Source organism: Lagenorhynchus albirostris, chromosome 19, assembly GCF_949774975.1.
Source record: "Lagenorhynchus albirostris chromosome 19, mLagAlb1.1, whole genome shotgun sequence".
In the NCBI taxonomy this organism is placed as follows: domain Eukaryota; kingdom Metazoa; phylum Chordata; class Mammalia; order Artiodactyla; family Delphinidae; genus Lagenorhynchus; species Lagenorhynchus albirostris.
Genome location: NC_083113.1, coordinates 18,891,032 through 18,913,912, shown reverse-complemented (window position 1 = coordinate 18,913,912; position 22,881 = coordinate 18,891,032). Strand labels below are relative to the sequence as shown.

The window sequence follows — 22,881 nt, the reverse complement described above, 5'->3', positions numbered from 1 at the left end:
CATTTTATTATTACCTCTCATGGTTCCAGAGGTAGCTGTACTCAGGTAAAAGGTTCTTGCTTGTGGTCTCTCATGCAGCTGTAGTCAGATGGCTGCTGGAACTGGAGTCATTTTGAATCTTCCTTGCTCACGTGTCTGGTGATTGATACTGATTGTTAACTGGAACCTCAGCTGGGTCATAGGCTGGAATACCTACACACAGCGTCTCCTCATGGCCTGGGCTTCCTCACAGAATGGAAGTGGGGTTCCAAGGTCCAGCATCCCAAGAAACAGAAAGTTGAAGCTACCAGTTTCTTTTTTTCTTTTCTTTTCTTTTTTTTTTTGGCCATGCCGGTGGCTTGTGGGATCTTAGTTCCCTGACCAGGTATCGAATCCCAGCCCCTACAGTGAAAGAGCCGAGTCCTAACCACTGGAACAGCAGGGAATTCCTGCTACCAGTTTCTTCAAGCTGGGGTGTGGGAAATGTTATATTGTCACTTTTACTGAATTCTTTTGGTCAAGGAGTCATGGAGCTTAGATTCAAGGGAGGGGACATGGACTCCACTTTTCGACCAGAAACTTGCCAAAAATTTTGAGGTTGTGTTTTAAAAATAATTTTTTTGGGCCTTGCTGTGCAGCATGCAGGGATCTTAGTTCCTCGACCAGGGATCGAAGCTGTGCCCCCTGCATTGGGACCTCAGAGTCTTTTTTTTTTTAAGATTTATTTATTTATTTTTGGCTGCATTGGGTTTTAGTCGTGGCACGTGGGATCTTCACTGAGGCATGCGGGATCTTTCGTTGCAGTGCCCAGGCTTCTCTCTAGTTGTGGCATAGGGTTTTCTCTCTCTCCAGTTGTGGTTCGCGGGCTCAGTAGCTGCCCCAGGGCATGTGGGATCTTAGTTTCCCGACCAGGGGTCGAACCCGCGTCCCCTGCATTGGAAGGCAGATGGATTCTTTACCACTGGACCACCAGGGAAGTCCCTAAAATAATTGTTTTTGTTAAAGTCATGTACCATGACTTATTTAATTAGTTCTTCATTCTTTTCTTCAAATTATTTATTGAGTGCTTACTACCTTCCAAGCACTGTTCCAAGCTCTGAGGATACAGCAAAGGAAGAAAGAAAAACTGGGTCAAATCTGTCTTCTTGGAGCTTACGTTCCAAGGGGAGCTTACATTCCATTCCATTGGGAGAGAAAGACGATAGACATATAAATAGGTAAATCAAATTATATAAGGTGACAAATGTTGTGGAAAATATATAGTAGGGTAGGGGGTGATAGGGGTTGGTTTTTAAAATAGGGTCAGAAAAGTTTCCGCTGAGTAGGTAACCTTTGAGCAGAGACCTGGAGCAAGTGAGGCAATGAATCATGCTTGTAGTATTCCAAGCAGTGGGAACAGTGAATGCAAAGGCCTTGAGTCCAGAGTGTGCTTGGAGTGCTCAAGAAACAATCCCAATCCCAGAGATTCTGATTCAGGAGGCCTGCGGGACGGGTAGGAGGAACATTTTAGCAACATGCTAGTGATTCTCACTCACACAGACTTCTGACCCTCATTTTGCAGACCCGGGCTTCGTTTCTCTCTTCTGTAAGAAGGAGGTTTGCGGTGGGATAACAGCACCCTATTGGACAGATGTTTGTTTCTTTGGCTTCAGTAAGGGAGCCCTCAGCGTCCCTCACCCCACCTCACAGCAGCCTTTTGCTTGTCCGCTTGCATTTTCTTTCTCCTTTTCTTCGTTCTCTTTTCAAATTTCTTTCCTTTTTTATTTTTCTCTTTATTCCTGTTTTCCTCTGTTCCCACCACGGCCCCCCCCTTTCCTTCTCCTTTTCTTTTAATCTCTTCTTCCTTGACCAAGTGTTGTCCCAAGCTACCGTCACCGTGGGCATCAGGGTTCCCCTGTCTGAATCCTTTCAGAGGTCTGGAAGGGGACTCCCCTTATCAACCTAAGGGTGATATACACAGAGTGCGTGTGTCTATCTGTAAGTACAGGCAAGTTCCCGCAGATGGCAGGGGTAGGACTGAGGGGAGCAGGGTCGGCCGGCAGGGGAAGTGGGGGAAGGGCACGGACCAGGTTGGGGAGGGGTGTGGGGTGGGCAGACTTCGCGGAGACCCACCCCTGCAGCTCGACAGCGGAGTGCCTTCCACCTTCTCCCAGGCGCCTCCTCCTGACCGGCACATGGTGGAGCTAGGATGGGATGTCGTGGCAGCCAAAGCCTCCGAGACAGCTCCTGCCGGGGTCCGCCTCCCACAGGACGGGTTTGAGAACCACCCGGCGCAGATCCGAGAGAGGCTTGGCGAGCGGGGTGAGCGCTTTCCGCCACCTGCACTTAGAACTTCACTGCGGTTCGCGGAGATTAAAGCGCGGAAGGCATTTTGCCCATTGAGGCCTCCGTAGCGAGGGGGCGAGGCCCGGAAGGGAGCAGGATGGCGGCGCTGGATAGAGACAGCGACGAGGATTTGGTCAGCTATGGGACGGGCCTGGAGCTGCTGGAAGAAGGTGCGGGCTAGATTTGTCGCCGGGGCCTGTGGAAAACAGGCCGGGGGTCCAGGATTCGGGGCAAAAACGCACAACCCTGTGCCAGATCTTGTCTGGCACCGGGGGAAAGACGCCTGCTACGGGCTCTGGGAACAGCGACCGGAGAGGCGTGCACTGTGTTTGCGGGGTGCTCACGTTTTGCAGGGACGGATGGGAGGCCCGGAGGGATGGGAAGAAGAAGGATGATAAACAGGCTCGTGTGAGAGCGGGGATAGGGGAAAAGCGGTGGTCAGGCAATGTTTTTCCTAGGAGAGGACGTTTGAGCTCAGCCTTGAAACAGAGAAAGGAAGCAACCGTACGAAGATTTGGGGGGAGAGCATTTCAGGCGAAGCGAACAGCAAGTGCAAAGGCTCTGAAGTCGGAGCCAGTTTGGCAAATTGAGGGACAGGCAGGACTGATGTGGGTGGAGCAGACAGCACCAGGGGGAAGCTGGTAGAAGATGATGGCAGAGGGGGAGGCGGGGTTTGAGTCTTAGTTGGTATGGTCAGGGAGTTTGGATTTTAATACTAAGTGTAGAAGAGTCATGGGGGAGGGGGTTACATAAAGGAGGGATGTATATTTTTCAGATTATTCTGTCCTCGATTTTGAGGGTAGGCGGGTTGGAGGTGGGCAGGAGTGAAGCAGGGAGATGAGCAAAAAGAGGCCAGGCGATGATAGTGGCGGTGGTTAAGTAGTGGTGAGTTGAGATGTGCTTTGAAAGCAGAGCTGACCCTACTCGCTGGTGGAATGTGGGGGTGAGTGCAAGATGAAGCAAGATTCTCCCCTGTGTTTCTGGTCTGATCCACTTAATGACTTGATTTGTTTCGTAAAGTATGTATTGGATGGCTAGTAAGGTCTGATGGCAGTGCTAGCCCTGTGGGAAAGACAAAGGAAGTTTGGTGGGCTAGGAGTTATTTGCAGACTCTCCGTTTTTCCTACCCTGACCACATCGTGTCAGGTTGGTTGTCCTTCTGAGACATTGCCACTGATTACCCTCTTATGCTCTACAAACAGTTCTAATCATTAGAAACTTCTGCCAGATGCTGGCCCTGTTCCTACTGTCTGCTTACAGAAGACAGAGAAATGCTAGTCTCCTGAAAGCTTCTTATGTGTTTAAAGACACCCCTTGCATTTTCTCTAAGACATCTCTGTACCACACTCAGTTTTCTAATAAATTAAGCTTAAAGTCCCCTCAACCCTAATTTGTCAGAGCTTTCTTCAAGCGTGGGACCAGAGTGTGGGTAGACTGGGGCCGTTATTAGTATGTCCTTCATTTTAGACTGTGTTTCTTTACCACAATCTAAGCTCACATTAGCTTTATTAGCAAACACATCATCCCATAGTCTCAAGGAACTGGTTGACAAAGATTCTTAATTTGAGGGGTTTCAAATCTAGCTGAGAACAAAAGTATGAGGTTCACAAGTGCTAAAGTATGTGATGTAGAGAGGAAATAGCCTACACAAGCTAACAGGGAAACCTGAGAAGGCAGGATGGGACCCCTTGAAAACTGGTTAGAATTTAGGTATGCAGGAAGAGGACAGGGTTAAACATGCATGGGTGGAGGTTATTACAGCCCTGCCAAGCAGGAGTTTGTGTCATTTCTATATTTCTGGTCTCACAGTTGTTTCCTTGTGAAGTGACATATTGTAAGTCATCAACTATTTGACCTATATTTTTCTAATTCTTCCTGTTTTGATGGTGTACAAAATCTGTGATGAAGCCTAATGGTCTAGCCAGGCTCTTGAAGTAGAATGGACTTTTTTTCCAGCCCCCCCCACCCCAGCCTAAAATTGTCCTTTAACTTCTCAGTACTAGGAGTTTTTGAGGATTGATCGATTGTTTCCTAAGCACTTTGAAGTTAAAACACACTCTGACTACATTTTACAATATAACATACTAGACCAATAATCACTTTTACCTCCTACTTTGAAGTTCTAGTGACAGGTTAGACAAACATTGGTAGAGGAGGGACTCCATTACTTAATTAAAGTTGCTGGCCCTGACAGAAAGTTTTATTGGGTAAGGGAGTGGCTGATCTGTTACCCACAGACTCATAGACACATAGGCCCTCTGGCCTGGAAGGAAGGTGCCTCAGTGCTTATCTAATCTTCCCTTAGATACATTCACTTGGCTGTAGAGTTCTCCTCATCGCCTGCTCATCCTGCACTCAGATTAATTTAGGACCATTTTCTTCTTCCTTGATGTTGTGACTCTCCCACTTAAAACTATCTGTGGCTCCCAGTCACCCACAGGACATACCACAGACCCTGCAGCACTGTGTCCCAGGCCCGCTGCGCTATCTGCCCTTTTGGTTCCATCTTCCGTGCATTCCCTGTCCTCCAGTCAGACTAGACTACTTTCTCAAACATCTGACCTTCCCCTTTTCCACCTCCTGTTTACTGTTTACTGATGGAATTAATGCCTCTGTGGGGAATTGTGTCCCTATGTGCAGCTGTCAAATGCTCACGCCTCTGGGTGACTCTGATGTTGTGGACCTTGAACATTGTCAGAACAGTTCCTATACATGCAGGTCTCCTCCGCTGGACTCGGAGTGCCCTGGGAACAGGGACGGAGTTGTATTCAGTTTTCCACACCCAGCATCTAGAACAGGGCTGCTTCCATGGAAAGGCCCTCAGTAAACTTCTGGTGGGGAGCAAGTAAAGGACAGAATGGGTTGTGTCCCTGACTTGGAGGCAGAGTTGAGATCTGATTTCAGCTTTGTGCTTATTAGCTGTGGACCTTAGAGCACTTACTTAATCAGAGCCTCCTATCAGGGTATGATAAATGGGATAATGCTGTTAGTAACAATAATTATAATAGGGCCTGGCTAAAATGCCACTTCCTCCCTGGAGTTTTCCTGTGCTGTGGTTAGAGGCGGCACCTCCTCCTCAGGAGCCCTGTGGGACCTGGTCAGCCACACTGCTGGGCCCTGGTCATCTGCTGTCCGGTTCTACCTGGTTGTCTGCAGATCTTATCTCCCGTTTCAGCCCAGGAGTACCTGGAGAACAGAGCAAGCACAGAACCTCACATTGGCAGGACCTGTCATCTCTCCCCTTAACCCAGTGGTTCTCAACCAGGGATGAGCTTGCCCCCCCCCCAGGGGACATTTGGCAATGTCTGGAGACATTTTTGGTCGTCATGCTTTTTCGGGATGGGGGCGTTACTGGCATCTAGTGTAACAGGCTAGGGATGCTGCCAACCACTGTACAAGACAACTAAGAATTGTCCAGTACAAACTGTCCATAGTGCTGAGGTTGAGGAACTCCACCTTAGCCAGGAATCATGCCAGGTGCACGTGCAGTAAAGGAGCATGTGTACTGTATTTTCTAAGAAATGGTGAAAGTCTTGGACTGTGGGACCTGAATTGTAACTCAGTTCTTTAGAATGAAATGAAATTGTAGTGATATTAACCAAGCTTTGCTATGGCCAGGGACTGTGCTCAGTTCTCCTGGTTTTTAATCCTTGGCACCATCCTACAAGGTGACTTCGGTTATTATCCTAATTTTATAGTTGTGGAGACTGAGGCTTAGAGAGATCAAAAAACTTGCCTATAATCACACAGCTAGCAAGTAGGAGGGCAGAGGGATTTGAACCCAGATCTCCTGTCTTCGGAACCCTCTTGATTACCCTGCTGTGGGTTATATTCTAGAAATGACCTAAAGCCTCCATAAGCTACAAGTAAGAATTTAGGACTATGAGGCTAGACATTTCTTTACTTTTTGTTGCACTATCCAGAAGTAGTAACTGGCTTAATTATTGAAGTAACAGGTATTCACGGGCTTTAGGATACATCTTACCTACTGTAGGTACTACTATTACTATAACAGCAGTAGCAGCTAGGGGACTTCCCTGGTGGCCCAGTGGTAAAGAATCCGCCTTACAATCCAGGGAACGCAGGTTCGATCCCTGGTCAGGGAACTAAGATCCCACATGCCGCGGGACAACTAAGCCCGAGCACCACAGCTGAGCTCGTGTGCCTCAACGAGAGAGCCTGTGTGCCGCAAACTACAGAGCCCACGCGCCCTGGAGCCCTGTGCCACAACTAGAGAAGAGAAAACCCGCACGCCACAACTAGAGAGAAGCCTATGTGCCTCAACAAAAGACCCCACATGCCGCAACGACGATCCTCGTGTGCTGCAAATAAGACCCTACGCAGCCAAAAAAAATGATAAAAAATACATAAATAAAATTTAAAAAAGAGCAGCTAGTACTTTAAATATGTTTATTGAGGGTCCCTCTTTTTGTTAAGCACTTTACAGACATTATCTGATCCAATTTGCATAACAACTCTATGAAATAGATATTACTATTAATGTTCCATTTTACAGATGAGGAAATCGAGGCACAGAGAGGCTAAGATGACCATAGTCCCTAGTAAAGGTGACCAAAGTGCTAGTAAGGGTGGGCTTAGCTTTAAAATCCAGAGTGCCATGACTCTCAACCCCAAGTGCTTGACTACTGTCTAACTTGCTTTCAGGAGTGAATGTTTGAAAATAACTTGATGGTTACTTTTTGTTTTAAATAGATTCAGAAGTTTTAATTAGAACTGATAAAATTAGGCAGTAATTTGTGTCATGAAACTTGAAACCTAAGGAAATTTTTAGGAAATTCTAAGTTCCTTTTCACTGGTGTTATTTAGCACCCCAGCCCTTTTCAGCCAAGTAAGTAAAGGAATAAGCTTAAAGAACAGTAATTATGACATCAGGAGAGTCCCAGAAATAAGGAAACTCAAGATTTGGGGAAAATGGGCAATGCCAATGGAAAAATTCTGGAGTCGGAGATGCTGTGAATTTCTAGAAGAGATATAGAAGTGTGTCCCTTGCCGTAAACCTCTGCACACCATGTGCCACCCCAGCAGCTTGCCTACTTTACTGCCAGCAGATTTCACCTCCATCTCTGAACCCTTCGCCCAATAATTCAGTTTTCATAATGGAATTTAGTGGGAAAAGCAGGCCATTTTTGCTAAAACATTTCTAATATAAATGAGATATTGTTTTCTAAACTACGTCAGCTACTAAGGTCTAGGAATAGCAACTTAATTAAACTTGTTATATTTGAAGTTACAAGAAGTGAACAATGCATTATGTTAAGAAATGTTCTTTTCCTTAAATCCTCTCTAACCCACCATCACCTTCTGTCCTATCCAAAATATTATTTTTTCAGGCGAGAGACCAAAGAAACCAATTCCTCTTCAGGATCAGACTGTCAGAGACGAAAAAGGAAGGTATAAACGATTTCATGGAGCCTTCAGTGGAGGTTTCTCTGCTGGTTACTTCAACACCGTTGGTTCAAAAGAAGGTAGGATTTTCCTACTTGTAGCTACTATATCACTAAAGCAAATGATTGAAATACCGTAGGAGTTTTGCTCCCCTCCCTCACCTCTCCCTTTTAAAAAAACTTTAAAAAACATTTTAGCACATACACTGTAGTCTTTTGTGTTCTTTGAATGTTTGCAATGTTTCCAGAGACAACTTATGTGTTGTTCATTGATTATAACCTGAAGGTGAGGGAGTTTTCTTTGACTTTAAAGAAAAAAAATAGATACGTCATAACCAAATGATTAAATGATAATAAGGACTTCTGTCTTATGCTGTATCTTGCCACACACTCAGTGCTCTCACACAGATTCACTCAGGGCCTAAGGAGGGCAGGTGTCCCAGCTGTTTTGTGGCTGAGGACCCTGCGGGTCCCAACACGGGGTTCCACAGCATCACTTGTCAGTACATGTTCTCCACCTGGAGAAAAGTCAGTCAAATTTTTCACATTATGCAGTATAATAAATTCTGTATTGTTTAAAGTAATATATGTTGGGAATTCCCTGGCAGGCTTCCACGGCAGGGGGCACGGGTTCAATCCCTGGCCGGGGAACTAAGATCCCGCATGCTGCGCAGCACAGCAAAAAAAAAAAAAAATATGTTTTTAAAAAACATTTTAACACAGAAAGTGGAAGAAAATGGCTTATGTATATCAAATACGAATGAAGATGACTGATTAACTCACATAGCAGTTATTAAGAGCAAGATGAGCCAGATCTTTCGTATATATTTTTAAAAGTAACTCATACATAACAATGATAGTAGGGACTTCTCTAGTGGTCCAGTGGTAAAGAATCTGCCTTACAGTGCAGGGGGACGCGGGTTCGATCCCTGGTCAGGAAGCTAAGATCCCACATGCCATGGGGCAACTAAGGCCGCATACCACAACTACAGAGCCCACGCGTCCTGGAGTCCATGCGCCACAACTAGAGAGAAGCCCATGCGCCACAACGAAAGATCCCACATGCAGAAACTAACACCCAACGCAGCCAAAAATAACTAACTAAATAAATAAAAATAATAAATAAATCTAAGAAAAAACGACGGTAGTAAAATAAAGATGAAAAACAATACAAGAAAGGGGTGGGGGAAGGCATGTAAGAAAAGTAATTAGGGTAAATAAGATGGTTAAAGTTCAGTATCCAGAATGTATAAAGATCAGTTCAATGAGCAAATGATCAAAGTATTTGAACAGTTTACTCCAGAGGAGATAGAAATGCTACGTGGAATATTCAGCCTTATTATTAAGAAAAGCAAAGTAAGGTAACTAAGGCACTATTAAAGTAGCGCACTTATTAAAATGTTAAAAGTGGCAGTAGAATTTGTGAAGAAAGAAGTACACGAATACATTGCTGATTGTTATAATTATGGCTGTGCTGTATATTATAATTGAAAAGTAAGACCAGCTCAAATGATTAGTCATCACAAGTAGACTGTGATATGTTAACACACTGGAATATCTCTTTACCATTAAGAGTGACAGATTCAGGTCCTGTGCAGATACAGGGCAAAGACCATAGACATCCAAAGTGGAGGAAGGTGCTGGGCCAGGGTATCGCCTGGAAGAGCTGGTCTTCACTGCCCTGGGGTTTCTCCCAAGTTGGCCTACAAGGCTGCTCTACCCACCTACCAAGAATAGGTCTGCCCCATACTCCTCAGCTCCCCAAGACTCTGGTTGGAAGTCAGAAGGAGGTGTGCCACTCTTAGAGAAAACTAAAAAAGTGTATCTTAGAGGGTTACAGATACATTTGACCTCTGGGGCATTTTCTCCACAGCACATGCTTGGTTACTGGGGGTGTTAGTTATAGGACTCAGGTATTTGGTGGAATTGGGGGCCTAGTATGGTCATCGCCTGCCCTTAGACTAGCCAGGTTGAATCCTTTCATGGCTGACTAATGCACCCTGACATACTGTTTCTTTGATATGTTAGTATGTTGGTGTATATTGCTGTCCTGGTGGTCTCAGAGTGGTCCTGCCTTATAAGGTGACCTTGCATCTTTTTGCTGAGATCTGCTTGTGTTCCTTTCACAGTTTAACTTTCAATGTATCGTTTTATTTCTCTTGGTTGCAAATTCTTATGGGGAAACCTTACTGTATCCACTAAGTTCTGACAACAGGGCGTATGGGGGTTAATAAGAAGTTTGTGTGGCCTAATTGTGTCTATGTGAACAGTGAGATGAGAAGTAGCTAAGAGTTTGTAGTTATTGGAGGTTTCAGGTCCACATGTGTTACTTAATTATTTAGTTATAAACCAAAATACCATCTGGGATTGTAATGTTCTAAATGCTTTTCTTTCAAGGATGGACACCCTCTTCCTTTGTGTCTTCACGACAGAACAGAGCAGACAAATCTGTTTTTGGTCCCGAAGATTTTATGGATGAAGAGGTGGGTGTGCAGAACTTTAGCTGCCAGCTAGCCGGTGAGATGTGGGTGATTGGTTGCTGTAGCACCTTCTCTCTCCCCGGAAAGTTCAGTGTACGATTTCCTCTTTGTTTGTAAGACTATCATTTTGGTATTTGGACTCCATAGTGCCCTATACATCAGTGGATTCTTGTTCATTGGCATAGTGCCTTAACTGGCTGGTGCCAGTTTCTAAAGTCAAGAGTGTAAGGGGGGACTTCCCTGGTGGTGCAGTGGTTAAGAATCCCCCGGCCAATGCAGGGGACACAGGTTCGATCCCTGGTCCAGGAAGATCCCACATGCCGCGGAGCAACTAAGTCCGTGTGCCACCACTACTGAGCCTGTGCTCTAGAGCCCGTGTGAGTCACAATGGCTGAGCCCATGTGCCACAACTACTGAAGCCCGTGCACCTAGAGCCCATGCTCTGCAACAAGGGAAGCCACTGCAATGAGAAGCCCGCATACTACAATGAAGAGTAGCCCCCGTTCACCACAACTAGAGAAAGCCTGCGCGCAGCAACGAAGACCCAACATAGCCAAAAAAAAAAGACTGTAAGGGGAAGGTCATATACAGGCAAATTTACTTGAAAAAGCCCCAACTGCCCCAAAAGTGCAGTGTCTGTCAAGCTGAGTCCACAGCTTTCCATGGTGACGCTTTTTAAAAAAAAAATATTCCAGCATAATTAAAACTTTTTTTAAATTTTATATTGGAGTATAGTTGATTAACAATGTTGTGTTGTGTTAGTTTCAGGTGTACAACGAAGTGATTCAGTTATACATATATGTGTATCTATTCTTTTTCAAGTTCTTTTCCTATTTAGGTTACTACAGAATATTAGGTAGCGTTCCCTGTGCTATACAGTAGATCCTTGTTGGTTATCTCTTTTAAATATAGCAGTGTATACACGTCAATCCCAAACTCTCAATCTACCCTTCCCCCTCCCCTTCCCCCTTGGTAATCATAAGTTCGTTCTCTAAGTCACAGTGACTCTTATGCACACTGCAGTTTAAGGAGGAGTGAGTGACTAGACTAGAGAAAGGAGTGAAAGGAAGCCCTGTGCAGGTATCTGGGCACCTCATTAAAGTGACCACTTCTTAGGGGTAAACGGTGGGGGGTTTCTAAAGTGGTGCTACTGGCCTGCAGCCTGGGCTACATTTTCTTGTAAAATTAAGCCTCTCTTACCTTAAAACCTAGTCATGGGTTCATTTGTGATAAAGATTAAGTAAAATACTTACCTGAGCATGTTTTAGGCTGCAGGTAAGTGGCAAGGGGTGGTCCCCTTCCTGTTTGACTAGCAGAATCTATGAGGTAACATATCTCATGGAACAAGAAGTCCAGATGTCAGCAAGGCCCCAGGCTCTCAGGTAGCTTCTGCACGTCAGCTTGCCCTTCCACGACCTCACCTCACTGTTGCAAGGTGGCCACAGTAGTTCCAGGTGGCACATCCGGGATGACATTATCCAGTGGGGAGGAGGACTTTCTTCTTGGAATCTTTCCTTGAGAGCAGAGAAGCCATTTGGTGGATTTTCCCTCACATCGGCTCCAGTGAATTGTTCTACAAGCTCGTTCTTAAAGCAGTCCCTGGTGAGGAAAATGGGATCAGAATGACTGGCTTAGACAAGATGTGAACCCCACTCCCTAACCCTCCCCTGCCCCAACACATCCCCCCCAGGGACATCACTCCTGAAGGGCATGGTGGCGCAGAGCCAGGCCAGTGCCTGGACAGCATCAGGGCTCCTTGGGGAGAGCGGAAGGGTCTGTGGCTGCTGGACAGGCAGCGGATGGTACTTAACTCTAAGCCTGGCACAGAGGTGCTCCCGAATGCTTGCTGACTGTGCCTCCAAGACCTTTTCCGCCTTCACACTGACCTTTGAGGTACTGTCCAAGAAGAACAAAGAACAGAGCACTTACTTCCTGTTTTCCTAGCTTGGCAGTGCCTGTTGTGGCTTCACTGAGTGGCCACTGTCATGCCCCTGTCCTTGGGCACTGGCCTTAGCTTATCCAAAGTCAGGGCGTAAATCAGCTGCTCTGCTGATGCCTAACTCAATTTCATAGTTTTAACTTTTTTTTTTTTTAAGTAATAAAGCTGTGTAATGTGTCATGTTTAATCACTTTCCAAATAATGTAAGTAATTCTGTTTGAATTTTTTTTTTTTAAGGATCTTAGTGAATTTGGGATAGCACCTAAAGCGATTGTTACCACAGATGATTTTGCTTCTAAAACCAAAGATCGAATACGCGAAAAGGCCAGGCAGTTAGCAGCAGCTACTGCCCCTATTCCTGGCGCCACTTTGCTTGATGACCTCATAACACCAGCAAAGTAAGAAGAATTTAATTCGGACTTTTCTGGTCTTGGCATCACTGCCTTGCATATGTGTGATGATCCTACTTAGGGATAGTTTGGTTGCAAGTAGGAGAAGCCCTTTCAGCCTAGCTTGAGTACAAAAGGGGGTTTTGCCAAAAGGACCTTGCGCTGTTACCGCATGGAGTGCTCTAGAGCTCCAGGCACTAGCTGTGTTAGTGGGGCTCATGGCAGCTGGAGAGCTATTAGGAACTGGGGTGACTTCCCTCCCACCCCCTGCCTCACAAGCCTTAAGGGCTCTCTCCTCATTCTGCCCTCTTTCTGCATACTTCTTTGTTCTGCTCCTGGGTATGTGGCCTGTTGTGGCAGCCTCAGGCCATCATGGTTTCCCAGGCCACATGCTTGGCATCTATGTGCCCATCGCAAAGGCCTGGGAGAGGGGGCATCTGATCAGCTTCCCCAGGTCCAGTCAGCTGTGGTGGGAACAGCAGGGCCATGCAGTTCTAATAGGGATGGGGGAAAGGGCTGAGGCGTGACAGGTATATGAGCTGCTTATTTCCTACTGTTTGCTGGTGTTTTAAAAAGAAGTTCATTTTCAATGCCTTGATATCCTAGGTTATCTGTTGGTTTTGAATTGCTAAGAAAAATGGGTTGGAAAGAAGGACAAGGAATTGGTCCTCGAGTAAAGAGAAGACCACGCCGACAGAAATCTGGTACGTGTACTGATTGTCATTAATTCTACAGCAGACTTTTGGATGACTACATGTTTCTAGAAGTAAGATTGCTGGGTCAAGCGGTGTGCACGTATTTTAAGGTTTTTTTGTGTGTAATTTACAATAACTTTCTGGAAGGATTGTACTAGTTTACCTTCCCACCAGCAGCATATGAAAGTTCTTGTTTCCTACTTTTGCCAAAACTGTGTTATAGCTTAACATGATTATTTTCTGTTGTTCCTGTCGCTTGGTCTCCCCAGCCAGACTGTGAACTCTTGGAGGCAGCAGTACTTTCTTTCGGGTTCTCAGTGGTTCTGGGCAGTAGTGGTTACTCACCATGTGCATCGTTGCCAGAGTGCAGGTGGGGCAGGGGCTGGTGGAAAACAATCCCTGAGTGGTCAGCGTCCGACCCTAAAGCTGTAGCGTCTTTTACAGGCTCAGCCGTCTACCGCTGAAGAGTGTCAGCGAATCAGGTTTCTATCATTGTAGTCACCTCTGACTAACGCATTTGAAATCTCTTTTATAGATCCTGGAGTAAAAATCTATGGCTGCGCATTACCCCCTGGAGGCTCTGAAGGATCTGAGGTATTGTATGGGATGATTGACCTTCCGTTTGCCCCAGTAGCACCTGTTACTTTATGAGCGTGAAATTTAGGTTCGGAAAATTTTAGAAATCAGTCAGATCACATTATAGGGAAACACCCATACCCTAAAAATGTCCTCATTATGTCAGATAGTGTGTTTAGCAACATGCCAGCCCCATAGATGTCCCAAGTCTGCTCAGATTCTTAATATGGAGTTGTTTGTCAGAAATAGGCTCACAAACTAGAAAACAAACTTATGGTTAGCAAAGGGGATAGCAGTGGGGGCCAAGGGGGAGAGATAAATTGGGACTTTGAGATTAACATATACATACTACCATATATAAAATAGGTAAACAACAAGGACCTACTGTATAGCACAGGGAACTATATTCAATATCTTGAAATAACCTATAATGGAAAAGAATCTGAAAAAGAATATATATATATATATATATATATAAAAAACTGAATCATTTTGCTCTGCACCTGAAATTAACACAACATTGTAAATCAACTATACTTCAATTAAAAAAAGGTTAAAAAAAATGGAGTTGTTCGTGTTAGTATCATTTGTTCAGGGACTTGATTTCGTCATTTGTAATAGTGGAAACGAAAGTATGGTAATTGTTCTGTTTGGAATTAATCACTGCATTTGAAAATAGTATTTTACAGGCTTTACACCAGGCAGTGACTCACCTTCATTCCATTTTGAAACACTGAAAATAGGATGAAGATGATGACTACTTGCCAGAAAATGTGACCTTTGCACCCAAAGATGTCACACCTGTGGATTTCACGCCTAAAGATAATGTACATGGACTGGCTTACAAGGGCCTGGATCCCCACCAAGCACTGTTTGGAACTTCAAGAGAACACGTTAGTCTCTTTAGTGGTGGACCCGAGGGTGCCAACAATCTTCTTGGAGATGTTGGAGTGAATAAAGGAAGAAAATTGGGAATTTCAGGCCAGGTAAAAGTGTTTCTGTTTTATAAACAGGGAACCATTGACAAATGAGAATTCTTGCTGTATTATATTAGCCCCATAGTAAGCACTCATTATTCATTGACTAAATGAAGACCTTAAAGTGGTTGTATTGTCCTTAGGAGCTTGTCTGAAGACATGTAAAGCACACCGTCCTAATTTGAATATGTGTTCCTGAGACCCTGTGACCTAATGTGCCCGGGGGAGTTTGTGTGTGAGGAGTGAGGACTGCTTTCCCACACCCCTGCGGGGCTGAGCAGAAAACCACACTCACCTCTTTGATTTAGTTAATAGTTGAATTACAATCTGCCTTTCCAAGTTCAGGTCCAAGTTGTACTACCTCTCCGACTCTTTCCTAGTGCTGCAAGCCCTAAGTCAGGAACCTGGGTGTAAGTTTCACTTTTTATCGAGGGGCCTTGGTAAAAAGACTTGCTTTTTACCTTTGAGGAGATGGAGAGCTTTTCCTGATTGCCTGTCTTCTCAAATTGATTCAGAGTCTCTTTCCTAGAATAAGTTCAGAGGATGGTTACTTTGTCATTTCATTTGTACCTTTTCTTTCCTTCACATGTTTTTTTTCCAATCCTTTTAACAAAAAGTGATATTTGTTCTTCGCCATTTCCCACAAAGATTAGGAGTTCTTCTAGCAGCCGTTAGAGTAGCGGCGGTCTTCAGACCCTGGTCACCAGCACTGGCACCAGACCATGTTGTTCAGTAGATGAACATTCTGCCTTTCTCCTTTTGGAGGCCGCATTTCTGCCCTGCACTGCTGCTTGGGTGTCTTCTCCACTCCTCTTCCTGCACTAAGACCCAGACCCGTGGCTGCTGCTGAGTCTGGAGCACAGCTGCAGTGCTGGAGGCATGACATTCACTTCTGGTCATTGTTTTCCAAAAGGCTTGCATACTTGTGTTAATCTGGGGCTCCCATTCGCTTCTCTCTTGGTGATTTTGAAGTGCTAATGTGGTCTGATCAGTCACATCCTTATAGTAGTAGCCTTATCCTTCAGTGCAGGCAGGCATATGCTAACACCTATAATGATGGCTCAGTGTGAAATCTTGCTTTTGAAGGCTTTTGGTGTAGGTGCCCTGGAAGAGGAAGACGATGATATCTATGCCACGGAAACTCTATCCAAGTATGATACCATTTTGAAGGATGAGGAGCCTGGAGATGGACTCTATGGCTGGACAGCACCCAGGCAATATAAAAATCAGAAAGGTAATTCCATGGACCCGCAACCGATGGTAGACCAAGTGTTGGGACATTAGCCTCCGTGGAGCAGGGAGTTGTTGGTCAAAGATGCAGAGTGAGGAACAAGTGGGGATAAGAGAGTCCTGTTGTGGGAAGTAAGACAGAAGTGGGATTTAGACCAGTTCGAGGCCAAAGCCAACTGTCAAGACAGTCAAGTGGGGAGGAGGGAGGGGCCTGGAATCAGGGAAGGAGCAAGTGTGTGGACACGTGCTTGCTCGTGTTGCAGGTCAGAGCTGACAGTGCGTCAGAGGGACGCACTCCCAGCTCAAGGAACTGGGCAGGTAGCCAAAGGAGGTCAACTGAGGCAGCAGGTCAGGAGGTCAGGCATGGGGACCAGGTGGTAGGTACACAGAGATCCTGCTGCAAAATGGAGATTGGTGCCCAGCTCATCTCATCACTTAAACTTATCTGGTTCCTAAGGGGCTCTTGTTGAGCTAGGAGATGAACATTTCTTGACACACCTGGAATTTCAAGTCAGAGTCTTATAGTGATTCAGATTCTGTGGTTCTAAGTAGGATTTCAGTTTTTCTTTCCAGAAAAGATATAGGAAGGAGTCAGTAGGTATTAATGGCATGTGATTTTGATTCATTCAGACCTGGATTTGAATCTTAGCTCTCAGTCAGACCCAGATTCGAATCCCAGCTCTCTACTACCCAGCTTCATGACCATGGGCAAGGCTTGTAGCCTCTCTGGGCGTCATTTGTAAAGTGAGGATAAAATCCACTCTGGGGGTCACTGTGAGGATTAAATGGCATCACAGGTTTGGCATAGTACCTGCCTCAAAGACTGAATAAGTGGCGCCTACTGTAACAACCACTTAAAGTAAGGAGGTGAGAGTTCAGATAAAATCTATTTAGATGTTTTTAGCTATAGTCAGATCAAGTTTGGTCTAACTCTTATAAAATACATCTAAATAATCTAAGCATCACTCCCCAAAATGATGCCAATTTTACATTTCTAGAAGAGAAAAAAGCGGGTGAGAAACAGTCTTTAGTTTGCTTAATGGCTGTGAGCACAGACTGTGAAGAGAGATTCCCTGGGCTCCCATCCTGGCTCTCCGCATTTATCAGCTGTGACTTTAGGCAGGCTCTTCAACTTCTCTATGCCTCAGCGTCCTTGCCTGGGCAATGGGCACGGCAATGGCTTACCTATCCCATGGAAATGTAATGTGTGTAAAGGGCTTAGAACGTGCCTGGCACACAGCAAGCACTCTGCAAGTATGAGCGGCCTCTGTCACCATCGCCACGAAAAGAATCCAGGGTTTTACACGAGGTGCTGGGTGGGTGTGAACCGAGACGTTAGTGGATGTTACCTCTGGGTGGGAACTAGGCTACTTTTATTTTCTTCCTTTTGCTCACCTATATTTTCAGATTTTTCTACTAAGACTATGTATTGTTTTTATAACTTAAAAGAAGATATATAATATTAAATTAATGTTCTATTAATTAATATTACAGATTATATTAACGTATTAGTTATTACACTAACTATATCAACATACTAACAACATACTATATTACTAACATTAATATAATGTATTAATTTATAATAATTACTAACCTATAATAAATATACATATTTAAATCTGCCTTCTCAGCCACATCTTTGGCTTTTCCTTTGTATAACACCTTTGCCCTGGCTGATTAATCCCAGCCTTCCCGCATCAAGCCTGGGTTGGTGCCTCCCTCTGAGGTCCCCACCCTCTGCTCACGGCCTCTCTGCCACAGTTCCCTCTCCTACCCTTAGGGTCACAACATCTATAGTTTTGACCTTACGGTTTTTCACTGAGTGAATCTATACGTAGTCAGTCTCCACGGCTGATATTTAAATTGTTCTTGTTTTTTTTTCCATGATAAGTAGGGCTATAGTATTCTCATGGCTCTCTCTTTGTAGACATTTGTTTATTTCTTCATAAAGGTGAAATTGCTGGGGTTTCTTTAAAAAATAAATTTATTTATTTAGTTTTGGCTGCGCTGGGTCTTCGTTGCTGCCTGCAGGCTTTCTCTAGTTGTGGTGAGCGGGGGCTACTCTTCATTGCAGTGCGTGGGCTTCCCATTGCAGTGGCTTCTCTTGTTGCAGAGCACAGGCTGTAGGGGTGAGGGCTTCAGTAGTTGTGGCACGCGGGCCATAGAGCTCGCGGGCTTCAGTAGTTGTGGCACACGGGCTTAGTTCCTCCGCGGCATGTGGGATCCTCCCAGACCAGGGATCAAACCCGTGTCCCCTGCATTGGCAGGTGGATTCTTAACCACTGTGCCACCAGGGAAGTCCCAGATTGCTGGGTTTTAAAAGAATACAAAATTCGAAGAATGTAATTTAATCCTATATTACCCTACAGAATTTTAGGGACTTCCAGAAGCTGGTCCAAAAGTTCTACGTCAGTTGAAGTGCAAAGAATGAGATTGTGGGGAGGGTAGTTACAGGGCAGTGCTGCATTATAAGTGGCTGAAAACCTCAGTGCCACCTGCCCTGCGGGCAGCCGTGCCTGCTTCAGGGTTCAACACCCAGCTTGTGTAAGTGCTGGTGGTCATGTAGCATGGGCTTTTGGCAACAGAAAATGCAGTTCATGCATATGGATTTTCGACATAACCTCTATGTGCAGAAAATCCTTGAGAATCAAGGGGGTTGTCTCCACAACCAATAGATCATCCCTGGCTGCAAGTTAGAGGGCGTTAGTCATATCCTGAATTAGTGACCTTTTATCTCTTGTTAGAATTTCAGTTGAGAAAAAGACAAAAGCACCTTTTAATTGGTCCCACAGTTAGATTACAGGCCGACCTGGTTGTATTGCCTTTTGTGTCTTACTTGGATGGTTGCTACAGAAATTGGGAGGTCATGTCCCCATGGTTCTTCACCTAGTTTTAGAAATGACTCTTCCAAAGTTATTTTTATTTTTATCCATACTTGTTCTCTTGATGGTTTTTCTTGAGATCTTTTACTCTACAGAGTATATTCTTTGGTGCCCCTTAGCATAGGACCTTACATACTTTTTCTGAATAACGATGTTGAGGTGCCATTGTCACCTGGACAGCCTAATCAGCAGTGTGGTCTGGGCTGCCAGTCACTGAGTCAACAGAGGTGTGAGGGCTTTACATGCCATTCTTTCCTCCCTTTTACTGATTGCAACTATGACATGTAGTGTTTATATTCTCGGAGATAAAAAACTGAGGTCTTTTGTCTTATTCTAAGTTTCTCTGCCTCTGGAATTAATCAAATGACATCATTTTGTAGAATCAGAGAAAGAGCTTCGCTACGTTGGCAAAATTTTGGATGGATTTTCCTTGGCTTCTAAACCTTTATCTTCTAAGAAAGTAAGATTTTTCTTTTTTTTTTTTTTTAAATGATTTAGCACTTAAAGTATTTGCTGCTGTGTAACCTGAGTTATTCTATTAACAATTGAAAAGATAAATAAATTCTGCTAACAGCAAGCAACAGTCTGGTTACTAGTGATTATCCAGGGAGACATATTCTGCATTGGAAATGTCAGTCAGTAGCCACATCGTGTTCAAAACATCTAACTGCCGATCTTTTAAACCCGAACTTCAAGTGAGTGGTTATTTCCATTAAGGAAGAATTACATTAGAAGCTGGTGGGAGAAGGGAATTGATCTAATCCTAGGGGCAATGTAACTTAAAGAAAATTTCAAAGAGCCGTGTCAGCCCATGGTCCCAGCTCCTCCTGGGCGCCGTGAGCCCATTAGCTGCTGTGGGCAGGGCTCCCTGGGCTCCTTGCCTGCGCCGAGCGGAAGCTGGGAACGTGTGGGTCGAGTCCTGGGGAGAACTCCTCATGCCTTTGCAGGTAGTTCCGTTTCTGTGAGCGTTTTTACAGCTTTGGCCACGGGGCTCTTGAACACCCAACAGAGTCACGTGCTCACAGGTTAGCATGGGTGCTGGTAGCTCAGGAGGGGTGCCTGGCCGTTTGCCTCCTTGGCATCCTTGTTTTAGATTGTTCCACACTTTAATGGGCTTTTTGATTTTAACTCAGCAAACATTTGTTAAGTACCTCTGTGGCTTGGCCTGTGGTTCTCCAGAAGCAGGGAGGCCAGGAGCAGCGCAGCCTGAGAAACCATATACGTTATTACAGCAGCTTTGATTTGTTTAGTCGTGATAGTTAATGTGTTGTAACAGAGAGCAGAATATGTTCAGAACAGTGTTGGGCACATAGTCAGCCGCCCTTATTTACCAGAAATGTCATATTATGTCAAAGGAGAATGTGAGTTTTTTACATGTATGAAAAGGGAGCATAAAAATGGTTAAGTACTCATTCAGCTTAGGACTCAAGGGTAAATAGAACGGTTTAGATAAGTCTTGGCCCCCAAGTAGCTCCTGCTCGTCGAGGGTGCCAGACAGACAAATCCACTGTCGTGGCAGAGCGTGTAAATGGAGATATGGGCGCTGGAGGTTCCTCGCTGGCATAGGGCTTTGGGTGTGAACAATTCAGAGCAGGGCTGTGTTCACTGAGCCTTTCACAGAGAGACAGGTTTTCTCATATGTGGCTAAAAACCCAGCCTTTGGATCCAGAGGCAACACAGAGCAGTGATTTAGCAGAGGGATTGAAATGCTTTGAATCCGATGGCGGATATTAAGAAGAGTCATGTATATACACCCCTCCTATCTGCCATGCTCCTGTGGGTTTTTTTGTGTCATGGTAACACGAGAGTGTTTGCTGGCTGACTTGGGAGTTAACGTTTTCCAGAGAAGGCGGTCAGGCTAAGATGATAAAAAATGAGGTTTCCTAACAATGATAATAGCACTCTTTCATGACGTTCATTGGACCAGGTGCTCACCCCAGGCTGCACTTTACAACCACCTGGGAAGCTTGGGAAACTCCGACTGCAGCCGACTTTTCTGTGGTGTGGGACACAGGCATCAGCATTGTTAAACCTCTTGAGTGAGCGCTGTGTGCGTCTGGGGCTGAGAAGCACAGCCAGAGAGTGTTCAGTGCTTCACTGGTTACAGAGCTCAGAATTCCAGGTAGCTGAAAAATCTAGAAAACAGCTTAAGTAGGACGGTCCATAAATATGTGTTTGTTAGACCAAGAGCAAGGGAGACCATTTAGAGCAATAATTTAAAAATATCTAATACTTTCTTTTAGCTTATCTGTTCTACCATCATTGATACCTGAATTTCCCAAATGTATTTCAATTTCACTTCAGTCAGCTTTTGAATGAAAAATACCTTGGACCAAAAAGAAGGCCAGAAACTCCAATTTGGAACTGAAACATAACCAGAAAAAGAATTCTGAATTTATTTATTAAAAAAAAGTTTTTATTAAACCTAATGTGATTTTTTAAAATTAATTAATTAAGTAGTTAATTAAGGCTGTGCCGGGTCTTAGTTGCGGCATGCAGGCTTCTTAGTTACGACATGCGAACTCTTAGTTGCGGCATGCATGTGGGATCTAGTTCCCCGACCAGGGATCGAACCCGGGCCCCCTGCATTGGGAGCACGGAGTCTTACCCACTGGACCACCAGGGAAGTCCCAAGAATTCTGAGTTTAAAAGTAACTTATTTAAAGTTATTCTTTTTATTTAAGCTGTGAATCATACTTTTCTAAATTTTCTGATTCACAATGGGCCAGTTTTACACGTGGGCCAGTAGTAGTAACTATAGTTATTGTTCTCATATAGAACATGCGTGTTAGTATCTCTGAGTCGAGTGGCCGGGGTGATACTTAAAATGGCCACGAGAACAGTGTGGTTCTGGGGACCCTCCAGATCCAGTACGGATGTTGGCGGGGCACCTGGGCAGGCTGTTCCCAGTGCTGCCTCCCCGCCAGGTGCTAGCCTGGGAAAGGGTGGGGTTAACCATGCTCAGAGGTAATGAGTTTTCTTGGTTAAATGAAACATGATCCCCCTGCAGCCTGTATGTTCTGAGTTTTGTTTTGTTTTGTTTTTGTAAGATTTATCCACCACCCGAACTGCCAAGAGACTATCGACCAGTGCATTATTTCAGACCTGTGGTGGCTGCAAACTCAGAGAACTCCCACGTACTTCAGGTATTATCAGAGTCAGCTGGAAAGCCAACACATGACCCAGGGACACATAGTAGGCACCAACTGAATGCCTCCAAGCGGGGAGAGTTGCTAGGAGAAACGCCTATTCAAGGTACGTGCCACAGAGAAGATTAAAATCATTACATTTCTAATAATCTGAGTTATCCAAATCAAAATGGAAAGTCATTTTCCCACTGAAATTTTTTACATAATTTTGTATTCCCAAACTGTGGGAATAAAATTGTTTATTGTGAACGGCGTAGTTAACAGCGTACACATCCTTTACTTGTTGTTTTCCCACCATCAGTTTGAGTTGTGTCATTAAAATTATAAACCCAGTCTTAAGTGCAGCAGTTTTTAGACTTTTGATAATTGTCCCAAGAATGAAGCAAAGACTAGGGCCATGTGTACCTTCACTTTTTCTGCACAGCCTGGGAACGTATTGTTTTCTTCTCAGGGGAAAGGGGTACTGTTGCTCTTTTCCTGAAAGCCTGAAAGGAATGAGTGTGTCTGAAAGGATGGATAGACGTGGAGAATCCCCTGGTGGGCTGGAACCGAGAGACCCACTGTGAGAGGTGGACTTGGACTTGCCGTTTGGGAGCCTACTAGGTGCCTCAGCTACAACAGACCAAAAGGGAACTCTTGGTCGCCTGCTTCCTTCCCCAAAGTCGCTCTTTCTTCCGCTTTCCCCTTCCTAGTTAATGATACCACCAGTGACCCACTGCCTGGCCCAGAGCATGGGAACCCTAATTCGTAGCTCCTTTCTTTCCCTGCCTCCCCCTCCCTACCCATTCCCTCAGCAAGTCCTCTCAGCTCTACCCTCAACGTGCGAGGGGACCCCATCCACTTCTCTTCGTT

General features: G+C 44.9%; 1 protein-coding gene across 2 annotated transcripts in view; it reads left to right on the top strand.

Annotated features, from left to right (window-relative positions):
• The first annotated feature begins 2,362 nt into the window (after positions 1-2,362).
• GPATCH1 (G-patch domain containing 1) overlaps positions 2,363-22,881 on the top strand; it is a 44,072-nt gene continuing 23,553 nt past the window's right edge. Inside the window, exons 1-10 of one of the 2 annotated variants that reach the window (XM_060129945.1) lie at positions 2,363-2,474; positions 7,656-7,790; positions 10,107-10,192; positions 12,366-12,526; positions 13,124-13,221; positions 13,748-13,806; positions 14,532-14,774; positions 15,852-15,999; positions 19,261-19,340; positions 21,931-22,135. In XM_060129945.1, coding sequence (XP_059985928.1) covers positions 2,402-2,474; positions 7,656-7,790; positions 10,107-10,192; positions 12,366-12,526; positions 13,124-13,221; positions 13,748-13,806; positions 14,532-14,774; positions 15,852-15,999; positions 19,261-19,340; positions 21,931-22,135 — 1,288 coding nt within the window. In that variant the 5' untranslated portion in view covers positions 2,363-2,401. Of the gene's footprint in view, positions 2,475-7,655; positions 7,791-10,106; positions 10,227-12,365; positions 12,527-13,123; positions 13,222-13,747; positions 13,807-14,531; positions 14,775-15,851; positions 16,000-19,260; positions 19,341-21,930; positions 22,136-22,881 lie in introns of those variants that run through there. The other variant, XM_060129946.1, reaches the window with a different exon arrangement.